This window comes from Microtus pennsylvanicus, chromosome 19 (genome assembly GCF_037038515.1).
Source record: "Microtus pennsylvanicus isolate mMicPen1 chromosome 19, mMicPen1.hap1, whole genome shotgun sequence".
Taxonomy (NCBI): Eukaryota; Metazoa; Chordata; class Mammalia; order Rodentia; family Cricetidae; genus Microtus; species Microtus pennsylvanicus.
Genome location: NC_134597.1, coordinates 5866228 through 5885547, shown reverse-complemented (window position 1 = coordinate 5885547; position 19320 = coordinate 5866228). Strand labels below are relative to the sequence as shown.

General features: G+C 36.6%; 1 protein-coding gene across 3 annotated transcripts in view; it reads right to left on the bottom strand.

Annotated features, from left to right (window-relative positions):
- The window catches only part of Glcci1 (glucocorticoid induced 1), a 74427-nt gene that overhangs the window by 14682 nt on the left and 40425 nt on the right, over window positions 1–19320 (bottom strand). For 2 of the 3 annotated variants that reach the window (XM_075953858.1, XM_075953860.1), the window contains exons 4-6: window positions 11012–11128; window positions 7192–7344; window positions 3718–3928 (exon numbers count right to left, since the gene is read on the bottom strand). In XM_075953858.1, coding sequence (XP_075809973.1) covers window positions 3718–3928; window positions 7192–7344; window positions 11012–11128 — 481 coding nt within the window. The remainder of the gene's footprint in view (window positions 1–3717; window positions 3929–7191; window positions 7345–11011; window positions 11129–19320) is intronic. The other variant, XM_075953859.1, reaches the window with a different exon arrangement.

Sequence of the window (19320 nt, the reverse complement as noted above, 5' to 3'; positions counted from 1 at the left end):
AAGGGAAGAACAGATGCTACACCACAAAGAACAATACAACCCCAGTAAAATCTAGAGACCCTACAACAGCAAGACTTGAACAACCAAATATAAATTAAGCAGAAGAAAATGACCTAAAAAATAACTTCAGAAGAATGTTTGAGACTCTTAAAGAGGAAATGAAAAATTCCCTCAAAGAAATGGAAGAAAAGACAAACAAAAAAATTGGAAGACATCAGCAAATCCCTTAAAGAAAACCAAGAAAAAGCAACCAAACATACAAAAGAAACTATTCAAGACTTGAAAACTTAGAGACAATAAACTCAGGTGGAGGGAATTATAGAAACAGAAATTATGAGAAAACCATCAGGAACCACAAATGCAAGCATTAACAGCAGAATACAAGAGATGGAAGAGAGAATCTCAAGCGCTGAAGATACAATAGAGGAAATAGACTCATCAAAGAAAACAAATCTAACAAAAGTTTAATGCAAAATATCCAGGAAATATGGGACACCATGAAAAGACCAAACCTAAGAATAATAGATATAAAAGAAGTTCAACTCAAAAGCACAGAAAATATATTTAACGAAATCATAGAAAAAAAACTTTCCCAATCTAAAGACAGATATGCCTATGAAGATACCCCTTGCAACATAGTAATCAAAAAATAAACATATAGAATAAAGAGAGAATATTAAGAGCTACAGAGAAAAAAGGACAAGTAACATATAAAGGCAGACCTATCAGAATTACATGTGACTTCTCATTGGAGACAATGAAAGCCAGGAGGTCATGGTCAAGCATTATGCAGTCATTAGTAGACTATGGATGCCAGCCCAGACTACTATACCCAGCAAAACTTTCAATCACCACAGAAGGACTAAACAAGATTTTCCATGACAAAACTAGATTTAACCAATACCTAGTCACAAACTCAGCCCTACACAAAACACTAGAAAGGAAACTCCAACATAAGGAAGTTGGTTAAATCAATAAAAACTCAGGATATTGATGATCTCACAGCAGCAAATCCAAAAGAAGGGAAAAACACAAAAATTAATATCACCAACAACGAAAACTAAATTAACAGGAGATAGCAATTACTAGTCATTGATATCCCTTAATATAAATGGACTCAACTCACCTATAAAAAGACACAGTCTAACAGGTCGGATATGAAAACAATCCATCCTTATGCTGCAGATAAGAAACATGCCTCAACCTCATAGACAGCCAACATCAAACTAAATGGAGAGAAACTCCCAGTGATCCCACTAAAATCAGGAACAAGACAAGGCTGTCCATTCTCCCCATATCTACTCAATATAGTTCTTGAGGGTCTAGCTAGAGCAATAAGACAACAAATGGAGATCAGGGGATACAAGTCGGAAAAGAAGTCACACTCTCACTATTTGCTGATGATATGATAGCTTACATAAGTGACCCCCAAAATTCTACCAAGGAACTTCTACAACTCATAAACACTTTCAGTAATGTAGCAGGATACAAGATAAACTAAAAAGAAAATCAGTAGCTCTCCTGTACAAAGATGATAAATGGGCTGAGAAAGAAATTATAGAAACATCACCCTTCACAATAGACAAATAGCATAAATTATCTCAGAGCAACTCTAACCAAGCAAGTGGAAGACTTGTATGCCAAGAACTTTAAATCTTTGAAGAAAGAAATTGAAGAAGACACCAGAAAGTGGAAAGATCTCCCATGCTCTTGGGTAGGTAGAATTAACATAGTAAAAATGGCAATCTTACCAAAAACAATCTACAGATTCAATGCAACGCCCATCAAAATTACAGCAAAATTCTTCACAGACCTCGAAAGAACAGTACTCAACTTCATATGGAAAAGAAAAAAAAGAAAAAAAAAACAAAAACAAACAAACAAAAAACGATAACGAAAACAATTCTGTACAATAAAAGAACTTCTGGAGGCATCACAATCCCTGACTTCAAACTCTGCTACAGAGCTACAGTACTGAAAACAGCCTGGTATTGGCATAAGAATAGTCAGGAGGACCAATGGAACGAAGACCCAGATATTAATCCACACACTTCTGAACACCTGATTTTTGACAAAGAAGCTAAAATTATACAATGAAAAAAGAAAGCATATTTAACGAATGGTGTTGGCATAACTAGATATTAACATGTAGAAGAATGAAAATAGATCCATATCTATCACCATACACAAAACTCAAGTCCAAATGAATCAAAGACCTCAACATAAAGCCAGCCACACTGAACCTTATAAGAGAAAGTGGGAAGTACACTAGAATGCACTGGCACGGGAGAATACTTCCTAAATATAACCCCAGTAGCACCGACACTGAGAGATACATTTAACAAATGAGACCCCCTAAAGCTGAAAAGCAAAGGACACGGTTAACAAGACAAAATGACAGCCTACAGAATGTGAAGAATCATGTAAATTGTGGCATACCAGCAGTTAACCCAAAGACAACAGGAGCACAGAAAAACTGTTTGGGCCTCATAGGCAGTGAGTACTATCAGTTTATGAACAGTTAACAAGAATTTATTTATCTATAAACCTTAAGGTGATATTCTGTAGATATTCTTTGAACCTTCTCTACTTGCTAAAAAAATATAGTCATAGGGCCAGGGAGATGAATCACTCAGCACGAGGGCCTGGATCTGAGATCAGGTCCCTATCACATACTCAAAAAAAGCTGGCATGCATATCTGTAACTCCAGGACTAGAGCGGTAAAGACAGGTAAATCCTTAGTGCTCAATGACCAGTCAGCCTAGCTGACTTTGTGAGTTCCAGGTTTAGTGAGCAATCTTTAAAAAAAATAATGATAATAAGGTGGAGTAGCTAGAGAGAGAACTCATTGGGGAAGGTGCTTGCTGCACCACCATGAGAAAACATGTAAATGCTGGGCATGGTGGTGGGCATCTGCAACCTGTGGCTGGAAAGCAATGACAGCGGCAGATAGTAGGGGCTCCCCGGCCATCTAATCTAACCATAATGGTCAACTCCAGGACCCATGAGAAATCCTGTTTCACATAAAAAGATAGAGAGCCTGGACAGATGCTGTTTAAGCCTGGGAACCCAAGCTCAAATCTCCAGCACCCACATTTTAACTGAGCAGGACTGCATGTTCCTATAAGCCCCAGTATTGGTGGGGAGAGAGGCAAAAAGATCCTGAGAGCTCATTGACCAGGCATTCTCATCCAAAAGACATGATGTTAGTTCAAAAGACATATCTTAAAGCAAAGGAAAACAACGAACAGAAGAAGGCATCTCTTCTGTTTTCTCATCTTCTATAAAACATGTCTTATAGTCTTCACATATGCATCATGCATTAAGTGCACCTTCATACCACACACACTCTACCAAGACTCTGTTAGAGAATATTCCTCCAAAATCACTAATTATAAAAACTAGCTTTAGACATAAGGAATACAAACTGTACCATAACTATCATCAGCTTTGAACAAAATGAAGGAAAGTACTGGCATTTAGTTGTATACACTCCACTTTATAGCTTTTATTAGCCGTTAGAACCAGGCTCTGTGCTTATCTGACACATTTATGGAAGATGTTTGAAAGTTACAAAGGAGGAAAGTGAAACCAATGAACAAACCTGTAATAACTCATCGTTTACAATCTCACCATTCAACAAAGGGGGAAAGTGGTGTAATGGTCTATCTAAGACACAAACTATAATGAGCAATAGCAAGCCTTCCATATCTCACCTTTATCACGATCATAGAGCAAATCTTCTGTTGAACAAGGGCTTCCATCCTGGGATTCCGGAGGACAAAATGGAGACACACAGGGGGAGTGGCTGCTACAGCTACTGCTGCGCTCTTGGACAGAAGGAGTCTGGGTATCTATGCTGCGAGTACTACTGCTCCGGTAGTGAGCAGGGAGTGGAGCTCTTCGACCATCTGGTATATCCAAAGGCTGCACGGGGAACACCAGCAAGCATGTGGGTGACATCAGAAAGAATGGGGCATGTCTTCAGATGTCATAGTCTCAGTGAATAAATACACCATTTTGTATCGTAATTTCTGGGCATGTTACAGGGTTCCTGTATATCCTCCCAGGCAGTTCCCATGATATTCTTTAAGACCAGTGTAAGTTTAACATCAAAACTCCAAATACTTAGCACCATAAATGGCACGTACACATTGAGAATAAACTGAACATTCGAAGAGACAATTTTCACTTGCTAATAAGGTAAAAATGAAACATCATATTGGTGAGTATAAAATTTTAATTTATTATTTACTAATTAGAGCTCAAGAATTTCTATTTCCTTTGAAATCACTTAAATTTCTAATAAAACTGCATTCGTATTCAACGGAGAATAATAAATCTCAACAATTCTGTTAACACAGCATACACAAAGTATGATGATTTATAATCTTGCATAGATCTAATATACTGCTCAGATGGGGCAAGAGTAGTAAACAGGAAATTACAATCACATGCTTTGAACTGTGGAACTCATTAAAGCTCATCAGTCCAATTATTTTGCTTCCATAAAGGAAGAACCTATAGTTTAGAGTTGATGGTGACAGTGCCAGAGCCTGCTGAGTGGACACCTTCTAGTCTTCTTAGCTCTCACCCCATTGTGCCTACTTGTCTGCAGTCAACAAGTAAAACTCTGTAAGCTACAGCTTTTCATAAATAACTTGAACTGTTATTCTTGCATAGGAAGGATGACAATGCTAGTAAAATGAACCAGTATGATGAATTAGTATTCATTTTCACTGGTGTGCCTATTCTACTTGCTCTCAGCCTTGCCATTTTAAAGATTCAGAGACAGTGTTAGAGAAGAAATAGAGGAAGAAAAATTAGGTAAGGTTAAATATCAGTAGATTTTATAATGCTGATTGAAACAGAAACTTTATGTGATGTTGCTGGAACAGACACCAACTTTACAACTTGATAATGACTATTATAAAGAGAATATCCAACTAAGTCTCCAGCTCCTTCATTACTAAAAGAAGTTTCCAATTAAGGGATGAAGTAAAAAGAAAGACTTCACTAGGCCAAGCTCTGACAAAGAAAATGTTAGTTTAAAAAAAATTGCAGTGCTGGGCAACAATAAAATGATACACTACTTTGGAACAAAATGTGACTTACATTTTATTTATGTGCTACTTAGTAAATAAAATTCTTCTTTATTTCTATTTTTTAATCTACAACTAGATAGCATATATTTATTTATCCTTTTTTGAAGGTAGAATTACAAAAGCAAAACAAATTTTACAAACCTACATATTTACAAAAAATAATTAAGGGAAACTGGAAGGTTTATAATACTGATATCAATAATAGTGCCAATTTTCACTTTTCGATATAGGCATTTTGGTTTAATTTTAATAAACTGATATAAAATTAATTGTAAATGTACAATTTTCAATCAATAGAATAAGTCATTACTCCTATAAGCAGTCTTTCTACTATAGTACCAGCAGGTACATCTTACCTGTAAATACATTACTGAAGCATTCAAGGTCCACTACTGGGTAAGGCCTATGATGTCTTTGCTCCCCGAGAAGCCCGCATAGCACTTTCCAATACTATGTAAGCTAGCAAGCAGGGAGAGAAATTCCTGGCCAGTTCAAAACTTATTTCTATGTTCTGCAACTGAAGTGTGTGGTACCTTTAGTAACAAGGTCTTACTTGTTAATGATGAACAACCAAGAACAAGAGCAATAGCCTAAGTCTTGAGTGTCTCTAAGGCATCCTTGACCAATAATTCACAGGGAGTAATCTGTGTCTGGAACTAATATTTCCATTTAATAACCCATGTTTTCTCTGGACAACACTGTTCACTCATTTAAGACACCTTTGTTCAACTACTTTAGAAAAAAGTATACTTTAGTTTATGAACTAACAGGGTTTCATTCGGCATCTGCATACGTTCTTATATGCTTACGTTTTTTTGGTTAATCATAGCTGGTACTGTAAAACATGTTCAAGACGCATGTTTAGGGAAGCCACAGATCCTATGATGCTGCTTTGCTAAATGGTCATGTTGTCCAACTCCCTTCTCAATATTTATGCTTATGTCCCATAGAGTTCTGATGCTTTCAACCTTGACCAGAGAAGCTTTGTACTGCAGAGGGTAGAGGTTAATGTAAAGACTCAAAACTGTTCAAAATGCTGAGAATGAACTCCTCTCCCTGAAGGATCAGCAACAGCATAGAGAAGGTGACAGAGAATGTAAAAGCTGAAGGATTAGGAAAAAGTGCTGTGAAAGGCCTACACCCGTGACCTCACAGTAGCTGTGGCTAACTGTATAAAATCCCCACAAACTCTAGAGTTAAAAATTCCAGTATGGATAGGAAAGGGCTACTGATATCCCAGTCTTAGACAAGGAAGGGTCACTCAGTTTTCTTTGAGGGGCAGGCAGGCCATTAGTAGATTGCCCCATACCATGAACCTATTAGCAGCACTATTGGACTTAGTGGTAGATAGATAGATAAATGATAAGAAGTCAGATGGGTAATGAGAGGTATTGGGGGAGGAGGAGGGAACTCAGAGAGAATATAACCAAAGTATATGCTATATAAGTATAAAAGTTAAAAAATATTTTAAAATGCAGAAAATATCCAAAACATACAATGCCTAAAAATTTGATGGTATTTTGTTTGTGTTAATTTTATTTCATGTGCATTAGTGTTTTTCCCTGCATTCATGTCTGTGTGAGGGTGTCAGATCCCCTGGGACTGAGCTTCCATGTGGGTGCTCGGAATTCAACCTGGGTAATCTGGAAGAACAACCAGTGCTTTTAACTACTGAGTCATCTCTCCAGCCCCAGTAAGGCATTTTCTTAATTAGTAATTGATGGAGAGGGCCCAGCTCATTGTTAACTGAACAAAATGCATAAAAGTAAGTACTATCTGTCAAGAAAAAGTAAGTACTATTATGTACTGCAACATAGATCATTTTAGACATGCTAAGTGAAAAAAGTCAGTTACCAAATGCCATATATTATATGATGCTATTTATTTATAAAGTCTGGAACAGAAATATCCATAGACCCAGAAAGTAGATCAATGGTGGCCTATAGCCAAATATATTAAAGGGATAGGAGAGAACCCTATGGTCTGTATTTTATCTCCATAAAGCTGTTACCAAGCCCACAAGTGCTTTTAAGAAATTCTGTAACATTAAAGAAAGAAGTATTTAAATATCCTATGTAATCTTACCTTGGACACTTCTTCCTTTCCGTTGTTTTCTTTGATGAATACCTTTTCCAGTTCAGGACTTATTCCTTCTACATTGCAGGGCACACGTGAAACAGATGATTTTGGCACAGATATGTTTGACAAAGGCATAGGTACTGACCTTGATCCAATAGCCTTTGAGGCAGAAGATAGAATAGAGTCAAATTATTTATTGTCAAATAAAGGATTGGAACATGATACATCTTTAAAAATGAAGAGTTCAGATGTAGCTAAGTGGCAGACCTCTGTTTAACATATGTGACATGCCCTCTGTATGCCCCCACCATAAAAAAAGAAGCAAACAAAAATGCCTTAAAACACAGAATGAACAGTTATTTCTGACACTTCAACAAAAATTCAAATACATATACAGAAATTTAATTTCTAAAGGAAGGTAAAAAATAATATGGAATGAAAATCCTTCAAAATCCTTTTAAGTGCAAAGCAAAGGTATTACTATATAATGTATACACTGGTCGAAGAATGGCAGATAGTAGTATTTTCAGCACTTTTTAATGTCTCCTTTTTGTTTTACTGGGAAGTAGAGTTGAAATTCTTTAAGTTATCATGGGACTTCACTGTAGTGCTGTGGAGATACCATGATATTTACATTTTAGTACCTTTGTTTTCATTTTGTCAGCTACTTAAAACAATCACTGGATTAATAAGCAATATAAAAACAATACCATGTTAAATTCAGCACTCACTTAGCAGCTTTAAGGTTGTTTTCAAGTGTCCTCTGCATGGGTTTTCAAGAATTAGCCACTTCTAACAACTATTATAAAAAGTCAAAAGCTGTCAATGAACATTTTGCAGCTCAAGGAATACAATAGGAAGGAAATAAGGGGGAAAAGAACCAAGGTGTCAAATAATAATAATAATAAATTATCTCATTAATAGTAACTAGAATTTAAACATGATTTGTGGCAGTCAGCATGTTAATATTTCCCATACTTCCACTGTTGCCTACTAATGTGCCTCATATTTCATTAACAAATGAATAAACACGTTGAATCTTTAGCTCTATCATAATTTTCCATTATTATCAAGTGTTTAGTTGTTTTATGGTTTTCATAATAAAATATTATACCTATCATGATTTATTTCTATGTATAGTATAAGACAGTTTTAGTATTGCTTCTATATTAATTCAGTTGACCTCACATTTCTTCATGAATTCTCTATTTGATTCAAATTACCTAATAATCCTCATACAAAGTTTGTTTTAATGCAATTTTATAGCAATTTTGGCATTTTTAAAAATTATTTTATTGGTGTTTTAGCCTGTATGTATATCTGTGTGAGCATGCTGGATCCTGGAGTTACAGACCATTGTAAGCTGCCATATGGGTGCTGGGAATTGAACCCGTGTCCTCCAGAAGAGCAATCAGTGCTCTTAACCACTGAGCCATATCGCCAGCCCTGCAATTTTGGTATGTTATAGAAAAAGCCTTTTCAAATTTTTTTCTGCATGACGAGTGTGTTTATATGATCTTTGAACAAAACTCCTTAAATAATAAAAGAAGTTTTCAAATTTTCTTTCTGAGCAATAGATATATTTACAGTATATTCCTTGAAAACAATTCGTTAAATAAAAAACAATTTATTTAAAGCGTCAACTGGAACTCAGACATAATTTATGTACTAATTTAGAATAAATTGTTACTTTAAAACTATCTTCTCATCAACAATGTGTTAAAACAATCAATTTTCTCTACTTTTCATTTTATAGCCTCAATAAACATGTATAACTTGCATATTTCTTTTAATTCATATTAGTGGGATTTTATATATATATATTGGGGGGGGATTTTCGAGACAGGATTTCTCCATAGCTTTTGGTTCCTGATCCGTGCCACGCCTTTAATCCCAGCACTCGGGAGGCAGAGGCAGGGGATTTTATATTTTTTACATTAACATAATAAGACTATTGAGTTTTTATGTTTATACTTTTAATTATCTCACTAAACTTCAGTTATCATGAAAAATTCTAATCGTAAGTATAATTAGAATATTGGTGTGAGTATATATGTATATCAGCAAGTGTAAGTTATTAAAATTTGTCAATTTTTAATTTATTCTATTTAGGTATTTTTGTTATTAAGAGTACTTTAAAGCATTCTAAACTAGACTTCATACTTCATTGACAAAAGTAATTTCTATGAATAACCAGACACCAAAAAATTAAAAGCAAGTTTAATCATCTTAGTATTTTTTTTTTTAATTTTTTTTCGAGACAGGGTTTCTCCACAGCTTTTTGGTTCCTGTCCTGGAACTAGCTCTTGTAGACCAGGCTGGCTTCGAACTCACAGAGATCCGATCTTAGTCTTTTTCTAAGAACTTAATTGAGATAATAAGATAATACTGATAGTGCTTGAAAAAAACTAGCAAATATATTAATTCCACAAGATTAAGAAGAAAAAGGAAAGCACACACAACTCCCACTTTGGATGTCTAGAGCATACCAGTTTGCTGTATAATACTGATCAGGTATGATCAAGGTACAACATATCACCCATTTTAAACACCCAGTTAGTTGAGTTTGGCTAATCCAAGTACCAGTATAGTCACATTTAGAGTCTTCCATTACTAAAAAAATATTCTTTGGGGCCTCTCTGCATTCAGTTCCTATTCCTAATACTTAGTTTATATAATTATCCCTTGGGATTTTAATGCAACAAATCATACATTACACAGCTTTTACTCATACCTTCCTTCACTTAGCAAAATGGTTTTGAAATGAATTCTGCTGTCATATTTATTAGCTACTTTCCATTGTACTGTTGAATACCATTACACTGTACAGTTATGTAAAGTATCTGTCTAATCATCAGTGAGAGAATATTTGTTTTCATTTCATTATCACGAATAGTGCTTCCTCAAGCACTCATGCAAATATGTTTTAATTTCTAGTGGCTACTTGAAGGGAGAAATACTGGAGATAATGGTCAGTATATGCTTGCCAAGTGGTTATATTACCGTGTTCTCCTAACAGCAATGCACAGCTGCTCTTTTGCTTTACATTCTCAATTCCACTTGGTATTGTTAGTATTTTCCATAGTAATGATCTCAGAATTAGTTCTAATAGTCTAGCTAATTCACTCTTATTTTCTAAATATACAATGTTATATACAATGAATGATGCCTTTCTTAGTCCCTTATGTAGCATGCCAATAAATGTAGACCTTTGTGATCATCTTTATCTTGATATTAATCAATCTGATCTTAGGAGATATACAATTAATAGCAATAGGATGTTTTGCTATTTTCAGTTTAATAAAAACTTTAGTAACCACAAAGGATATTATATCAAGTGTTATCAAATCAATTTTATCAATATCAAGCAAAATCTGATGCATTTCCTATGTTTTGACTTTCTGAGGTAGTAAGTTATATTAATATGTCCTAATGTTGAATTATCCCTATCAATGCACTACTTGGTCACGACATCAGATTTAACTATTTAAGATTCATCATTCATGGCAGCACTTTTCAGATCTGTTCAGTAAGATACGTTAGCACAAATTTCTTGGGGGGAAAAAAACTCTAGTTTTAAATTTCTTCATATGAAATAAAATGCAAATTGCCTGGAATACAAAGTTGACAGTTTAAGGTGCTACTAGAAGGATTGTTCAGCAAGCACATTTCCTGTGACTTCATTTCAGTTCAAGGAAATATCATTCTTAGGCCACTCTACTCTGTTATGTGTTACAAAAATAGAAATTCAGTAAAGATCAAACTTTGGTTATAGTATAGGTTTCCCATTAAGAGGAATTAAAAAAAATCTGAACAATTAGCCTACCTGAGTATGACTGATTGTTATGTGGTTGCCATGGAGAGGTGACTGCCGATCTTTCTCTTTACTGTGACGACTACTTTGCTTGCTGCGCTGTAGCTGCTGTCTCAGTTTGGCAATCTGCTTTGGGGGAGAGAACAGAGAAGAAAGCAAAAGTGAACACCAATGCTGTTTTCTCCTTCAGTTTTTTTCTCAAAAGATTTAATAGAAGATAATGTTTTAGCAGAAGTTGTTAAGTCTAAGATGATTGAAAATGAGAAATAAACGTACAACACAAATGCTTAATTTCTGCAGTTTTATTTGGTGGGGAGGCTGGTAAGCAGGTAGACTAAATTTTGTCAGATTGCTTCAGATTTTATCTTCATAATGCTCTTAAAAAAGAAACTTCGATAAAAAAAATATTTCAGATAGCTACTGTTGAACTTGTCAAACCTGAAACTTAAACCTTCTTTTTATTTCTGTTTTTCCTTTTAGACAAGAGCTTACTGTGAACATCTCAAAATCAGAGACCTGCCTGCCTTCTGAGTATGAGATTAAAGGCATGCATCACTATATCTTAAATAGAGGCTGCATTAATTTCTATATTGCTATCTTTCATAAAAAAGAAATCAAGCTTATCTATTACTAAATATTCTAAATTATATATCACAATGGTGGTAAAGGCAATCAAATCTTATTAGTATTTAATACTTTTCATTTGAATTTACTCATTGTGCATAAGGTTTCATAAGGACATTTTTATGTATTTAATCTTACTTTGTGTTATCTTTTATTCATTTAAACATAAATTTACATTTGGATATATTCTCCTAAAGAAATCACATTCCAGATTTACTTACAAAGTCTTTACAGTAATATCACCTAAAACTTACTAAACTGCTAACATACTTTAGGTTATGCATAATGTACTTTAAAACTTCCCACGCATTTTTAAAAGGCTACGAATATTGTTCAAATGTGTGGATAAGAATACTGGTCAAATGTGTTGTAAAATTGGTCCTTAGTGCAGTTCTGTTAGTTAGTAGTAGTAGTATATGCTGTATACTGGAGAGATGGCCCAGAATGAACACCTGCAACAAAGTTCTGGTCTCAGGAACCAAATAGTGACTCACAACTATCTGTAATATCAGTTTCGGGGAATCCAATGATTTATTCTGGCTCCATGGGTACCAGGCACACACATGATGCACATACACAAATAACATGCATATGAAACACGTGTGCACATAACAATTTAAGTATATTTTTAAAAAGAAATAGTAGAAAGTGTTTAAGAAGCAGAGCTTAGTGGGAGCTGGTATGGAACCTTTCTTTAAAAGATAGGGGCCATGGAATATGACTTCACCACTTAGAAAATAATGTGCTTTTTATGGGACCCTAATTCTTATGAAGATTCTTGTTTCCTCATGCAATTTCTCTTCCCTGCACAGCCTCCTACTTGGTATTTGATCTTCCATGATATGACTCACCAAAGGCCAAACAAGACGGAGCTGTCTATTCTTAAGACTTTTGACCTTCTTCTCATCTTTATGAGAAGATTTATGAATCAAAATTTTTGTTTCATAAATTACTCAGTATCTAATGGGTAATCTCTAACAAAAGAACTACTAACAGATTGGGAGATGTAATTAATACTAACATTACTTTTTTTTTTTAAATATTTATTTTATTTTATTTATTATGTATACAATATTCTGTCTGTGTGTATGCCTGCAGACCTCTTTACAGATGGTTGTGAGCCACCATGTGGTTGCCGGGAATTGAACTCAGGACCTTTGGAAGAGCAGGCAATGCTCTTAACCACTGAGCCATCTCTCCAGCCCCCCTAACATTACTTTTGTCATAGAGAAGATGGCAACATTAATCAACAATGATTCCTTGAAAAATCTAGAATAAGTTTAGTTTATGCTTATATTAGATAAAATATAAGTACAAAGTGAAGTAGAAAATGCACTAATTTTTCTCAAGAATCTATATAGTAAAAATACAATGTCCTATGAAATTATATAAATATGTACTGTAAATAACATTATCCTCTTCAGAAAAACATAAATTAACAACAAACAAAATAGTAAACACCAAATTCTGGCAAAGTTATAAAACAACTGTAACTCTCCATGTACTACTGAGATGGAAGTTGGGAGTGTCTTTTATTTTAACATGATAGACTTGACTGGAGATTTTCTTCTGCAAGAACTACTTATGTGTGAAGATAATAGCACAACAGTAGGAAGTAGTGACAAATATATTAAAATGTGTTAATATTGTTTTATAGAAGAAGAAAATGGCAGTTCAAAGCTAACATTATGTTCTAACAATCCTAATGGAAAACAGTGTTAATGAAGAAAAATCTTGATACTACATTAGAACTGGAAGCTATGGTTCCCAGAACTGAGCGATCAGGAAAAAAAGACCTCTATATAGCCACAAAATTCTATTTTTGTTAATGACATTTGGAACATGCAACACAATATAACAAACCTTCTTTGTGTAAAGAAACATTGTTATATTGTGAATTTATCCTTTGTCAAATGTAGGTGACAAAATTTTAAACATTTAGCTATGCTGAAATATTCTAATGGCGCATACCCTGACTGGGAGCACATACTCTCTAACCATTGTTCAGAGTACCTTGAATGCCAGTTTGATGCCTGTGTCAACCACTAATAAAAATTATCATTAAATCTAATAACTGCTTACTGAGCAACAAAGCACCACAGAAGCTACTGTTCCATTTGATTTTCAACAAAAGAATGTGAGATGGATACTATTATTATTGCCACTTCAAGGGATGGACATGGGGTAAAAAAGTTTTTAAAGCATAACACATTTGCATTAAGTGATGAATCTCAAATTTGAAACAAAAACAGGATTCTGCAGGCCACTCTCTTAATTCATTATAGTTAAGATCCAGACTGTCCTCTCGAAGGTCGATAGGTGTTACTATGGAAGCTTTAAGAGTTAATCCTCAGGGGAAAGGTGAGGTCACTGGGTGTGTGCTACGAGGATAAGGATCCCAATCTTCCCTGTCTTTTTCTTTACTTCCCATTCACCATGAGGTGACAAAGCTTCAGTATGATGAGTCACACACCACAGGCTCAAAGCAAAAGAGCCCAGTTATCATGGACTGAAAAATTTGAAAAGATGTGCCAAAATAAACCTTCCTTCCTTTTAAGTGGATTATCTTATGTATTTTAGCATAACAATGGAAAACTAATGCAACCACCATCTATCTATATTGACTGGAGGACTAAGATAAAAAGAAAAAAGAAGATAAATCTTATAAACAGATGAGAATAAAACATTTAACAAGAGTTGAATTATATCACTCCTTTCCCTAAATAATTAAAGATAATCTATTTTTTTTTTCTAAAATGAACTTGGTCATAAATCTCAGGCTGTTACTAGTTTTGATTTAAAACAGATTATAACAAGATCAAGTATCTTCACAGAAAAATTCTACAGTTTGAGTAAAAGCAAATTGATATACACAGTCACATGCCTGCCCATATACAGTTTCACATAAATGACTCAGGGATAGACAAAGACAAGTCACAAACAAACATCTCAAACTAGGCTTGCTTTGGGAGAACTTTCATAAGCAGTAAGTTTTAATACAAAAGCAAATTTACAACTATAATACAGCATTAACAACTGTAACAGAGTGCTGATTAGTTTTTATTGCCAGGTTGGTATAACCTAGAGTCATCTGGAATGAAGGACCCTCAACTGAAGAACTGCCCAAGTCAGACTGATCTGTGGCTATGGCTGGGAAAGATTGCCATGATTGATGATTGCTGTGGGAAGACCCAGCCTACTCTGGGCAGCAACATCCCTAGGCAAGTGGACTAGGGTTGTATAAAAAGCTAGCCTATCGAGCTGTGAGGTGGTGGCACACACCGTTAATCCCAGCACTTGGGAGGCAGAGGCAGGTGGATCTCTGTGAGTTCAAGAGCCTGGTCTACAGAGCTAGTCCAGGATAGACACCGTCTGAAAAAACAAACAACAACTAGCATATCACAAGCGAGGAGCAACAAGAAGGCAGCCCAGGAAGCAGTGCCGTGCTAGCCTGATGTGGGAGTGTCATATATCAATCTGTTGATTTCATTGGCTCTAAGCAATAAAGAAACTGCTAGGCCCATTGGATAGGCCCACCCTTAGGTGGGTGGAGTAAACAGAACAGAATGCCGGGAGGAAGAGGAAGTGAGGTCAGACTCCACAGCTCTGCTCTCCGGAGCAGACGCAGGAGAGACGCCATGCTACCTGCTCCAGGGAAGACGCACACCATGCCCCAGCTCCGACCCAGGATGGACTTAGGCTAGAATCTTCCCGGTAAGACCGGTGCTCACAGATTGTTAGAGATGGGCTGATTGGGATATCAGAATTAGCCAGTAAGGGCTAGAGCTAAGGGCCAAGCAGTTTATAAAAGAATACAGTTTGTGTGTAATTATTTCGGGGCATAAGCTAGCCGGGCAGGGCAGGCGGCTGGGGTGTTTGGGGACGCAACCCTGCCGCCGCCCATATTACTACAAATGGCGCCCCACGTGATGGACTAAACCTACTTAAAAAACCTGAGAAGGCTTAAAAATAAGGGAGAGAGAGTTTAACACAGATTTTTGCTGTTTGTTGGTGGCGTGCTGTAGAGAGATTTCCTGATTCGGCAACAGCAGCAGAAAAAATGCTGTGTCATTTTAAAGCACAGCTCCTTGGGGCTGTGCTGCCAGTGCAAACTCTGGCTTTATGTTTGTGTTCCCGCTTGGGATCGGAAGGAGAGTGCTCTGAGACCGTGCGATGACTCAGAGCTCCCCGCCTGCTCCTGGGAAGAAGGCAGAATCAGGTTTAGGCAGGCGGAAGAGCATGGCGGATTCCTGCCGTCATACAGAGACGTGTTTTCAGACTGCGCAGTGCTCTGCGTGTCAGATTTGAATGTAACTTGGATCAAAAGAATTTCTGTGCTGCACGCTCAGTCTCAGAATTAAAGTGCTGAGTGCCGCTCCTACCTGGTAGCCCCAAGAGGCTTCCTGACTCAGCTTTAGCTGCAAAACCTGCAGCTCATTAAGAGGTCCTGCCACGAAACACTTAAATGGTGTTGACGAAAAGATGAACACATGCTTTTCGGTTTTCAGCCGTAGCAGGAAAAAAGCTGCCGTTTAAAAATGCCGGCTTTCTGGGCCATCCTGCCAGGGCAAACTCTGACTGTTTGAGGCAGGAGGGCCGGCTACAGAGAGAGGACTTGAGTGTTGTCTGTTGTAGTTCGCTGGCTGGCAGGGACCTTGAAATGCTATAAACATGGCTACAGCCAGTACCTCAGCCATGAGGCTGAAAAGCTAAGGAATGGGCTACATCTAGCCGTCAAAGCCACGCCTTTAGTCCTACTGAGTGAGATTGCTTGGTAAACTAAAGACTCATGTGGTCAAAAAACAGAGAGATATACAGTAAAGAGAGATTCAGAGACAAAGAAAATTTCTGGATGGTTTAAAGTGTGTTAAAAATATATGCAAGCTGAAAGTTGAAGTTCTTAAAGCAAAAAACAAAAAAAAAAGGAAGAGAGTTGTTGTGTGTACACACCTTTAATCCCAACACTTGGGAGGCAGAGGGAGATAGACCTCTGTGACTTCAAGGTGTGGTAGCACACGCCTTTAATCCCAGTGCCTAAAAGGCAGAGACAAACAGACGTCTGTGAGTTCAAGGTGTAGTAGCAAACACCTTTAATCCCAATGCCTGGGAGGCAGAGACAGGCGGATCTCTGAGAGTTCAAAGACAGCCTGGTCTACAGATATACGTCAAAAAGCAAAAAGTTAACTTAGGAATGTCACAGCTTAGATTCTTAAGCGCCTAGTGATTTAAAGGCGCAAATCAAAAGTGCTCCTGGATAGTAAAAAATTGCAGATTCACAATAGGACAGATTCAGACCACTAAATGAATCACACTGTTAGATGAATATACGTAGGCTTGGGAGAGAGAAGAAAAAGAATATAGAGAATAAAGTTAATGGTTTAAAAAGAAAAAAGTAAAAGTAAAGTCTTTAAAGAGACAGAGTACAGATAGTTATAGATATAAATAAAAATAAGCCGCGTAAAGATGGAAAATTCACAGAGAGTCTGGATTATGTACGTTGTGTTTTCTTTAAAATTTTTGACTGTTAAGGAGCTAAGTACAGAGAGACATTTCATTATATGGGCTGCCAAGTGGAACCAGAACAGATATCATGAGGGTATGATTTCAGAATTTGGATCTAAGGATATGATACTTTGGAAAAGAGATTCTTCTTTTGTTTTCACAGAGGATCAGACCTTGTGGATTGCATTTATCCCGATTTGGTATGATGGACCACGTCCTCCTGAAGGGTTGCTGTGAACATCTTCAGAAAATTGCTTTGCTCAACTGACAACTGAGATGAAACTAGCACACAGGTTATACCATGAAAGACCTAATTAACGACGCCCCCATTCAGCAGGAAGCAGTTTGGAGAGAAAAAACTGCGCCCATGTTCCCAAATATGGTTTATAAACGTTCTTTTACATTTAAAGGGGGATATGATATAGGTATGAATAATTTGCATTAGTATAGATTTTGCTTTATTGATAGAGATTTACGGTCAATTTTGTTATATGTATAAATGTTTCTGATGTAACTTTTACTTGATAACTGTTTTGTTATATGTAATTTTGCTATGTTAAGGTTAAAGCCTTTCTTTTTTTGTTTAAACAGAAAAAGGGGAAGTGATGTGGGAGTGTCATATATCAATCTGTTGATTTCATTGTTTAAGCAATAAAGAAACTGCTAGGCCCATTTGATAGGCCCACCCTTAGGTGGGTGGAGTAAACAGAAGGGAAGGCTGGGAGGAAGAGGAAGTGAGATCAGACTCCGCAGCTCTCCTCTCCGGAGCAGAAGCTTCAGAGAGACGCCATGCTACCCGCTCCCAGGCAGACACACGCCATGCCCCAGCTCCGACCCAGGATGGACTTAGGCTAGAATCTTCCCGGTAAGACCGGTGCTCACAGATTGTTAGAGATGGGCTGATTGGGATATCAGAATTAGCCAGTAAGGGCTAGAGCTAAGGGCCAAGCAGTTTATAAAAGAATACAGTTTGTGTGTAATTATTTCGGGGCATAAGCTAGCCGGGCAGGGCAGGCGGCTGGGGTGTTTGGGGACGCAACCCTGCCGCCGCCCATATTACTACACTAGCCCATGCCTTGTGCTCCTGCTCTGACTCCCCTAACAACGGTCTGTGACCTGTAAGATGAAATAAACTGTTTCTTTCTGGAAGGTGCTTTTGGCCATAGTGTTTACCACAACAGAAAAGTTAACTAGATCATTGTCTAACTTTTGAAAAACATACACTCTTGGTGATATCCACTTCACAGATGGGGAAACACTTGAAAATAAAATTCCTTTCACATGTGAGAAACCTAATGACAAATGGTCTTTGACCTTCAATTTGTAAGCCTTTTTTTAGTACTTCACAATGCTGTGCAAGCAATCCTGTATTAATTTTTAACTACAAAATATGTACCAGTCAGGATCTCAGCCACTTCACTAAGTAACTTCCTTGATGTCGAGATATTATGAGCTTATAAAACTAAAAGATGAACAAAAACTGACTAATTTACCATGCGTGTGTGTGTGCGAGCGCGTGAACATACAGAACTGCCTTTTAAGTTCTGGTCTTTTACAATCTTAACTGAGTTTTATTTCCACTGACATCTTCAATCTCCTTTGCAATTTTCTTTCATTTTGAACAAGAATACCACAATTTATACTATTCAAACCCCAAGTTTTCATAAGCAAAACTGCTCGATTACTTTGATTCCATCTAGAGAGATGAAACTGTTTGGTTTTATGGTTGTTTTCTAAGAGAACAATCAATTCTTGTAATTCAGCTGTTCCCTTGTAGTAGCATATGCCATGTTGCAATAAGCACTCAGTTCTAACAGAACGATGTGAAATATCAGCAGTATGTCTGAAACCATACTGAATAAAATGGAAGGTTTGTCATTATTTATAGTCTATACTTGAGTTTATATCCCTATTGCAGTCTAGATGCATTAGACTAAGCCCTTTCTTTTGCTTCCTCTAGGAGAATCTACATCTACTTATTATGTATATAGATAAGAGGCAGGCCAAAATTACGGATTTTCGACATAATAAGGAGGCTAAAAATAAAATCATAGCCAAAATTATGCTACCAGACCATTTGGATTAGATTACACAGTATATGAGTAATTTGGCAACCTAAAGTATATAAAATTAATACTGGTCAGTCTGGAACTCTGCATAGGAAAAACATTCAAGGAAATTCTGAGCCTAAAGAG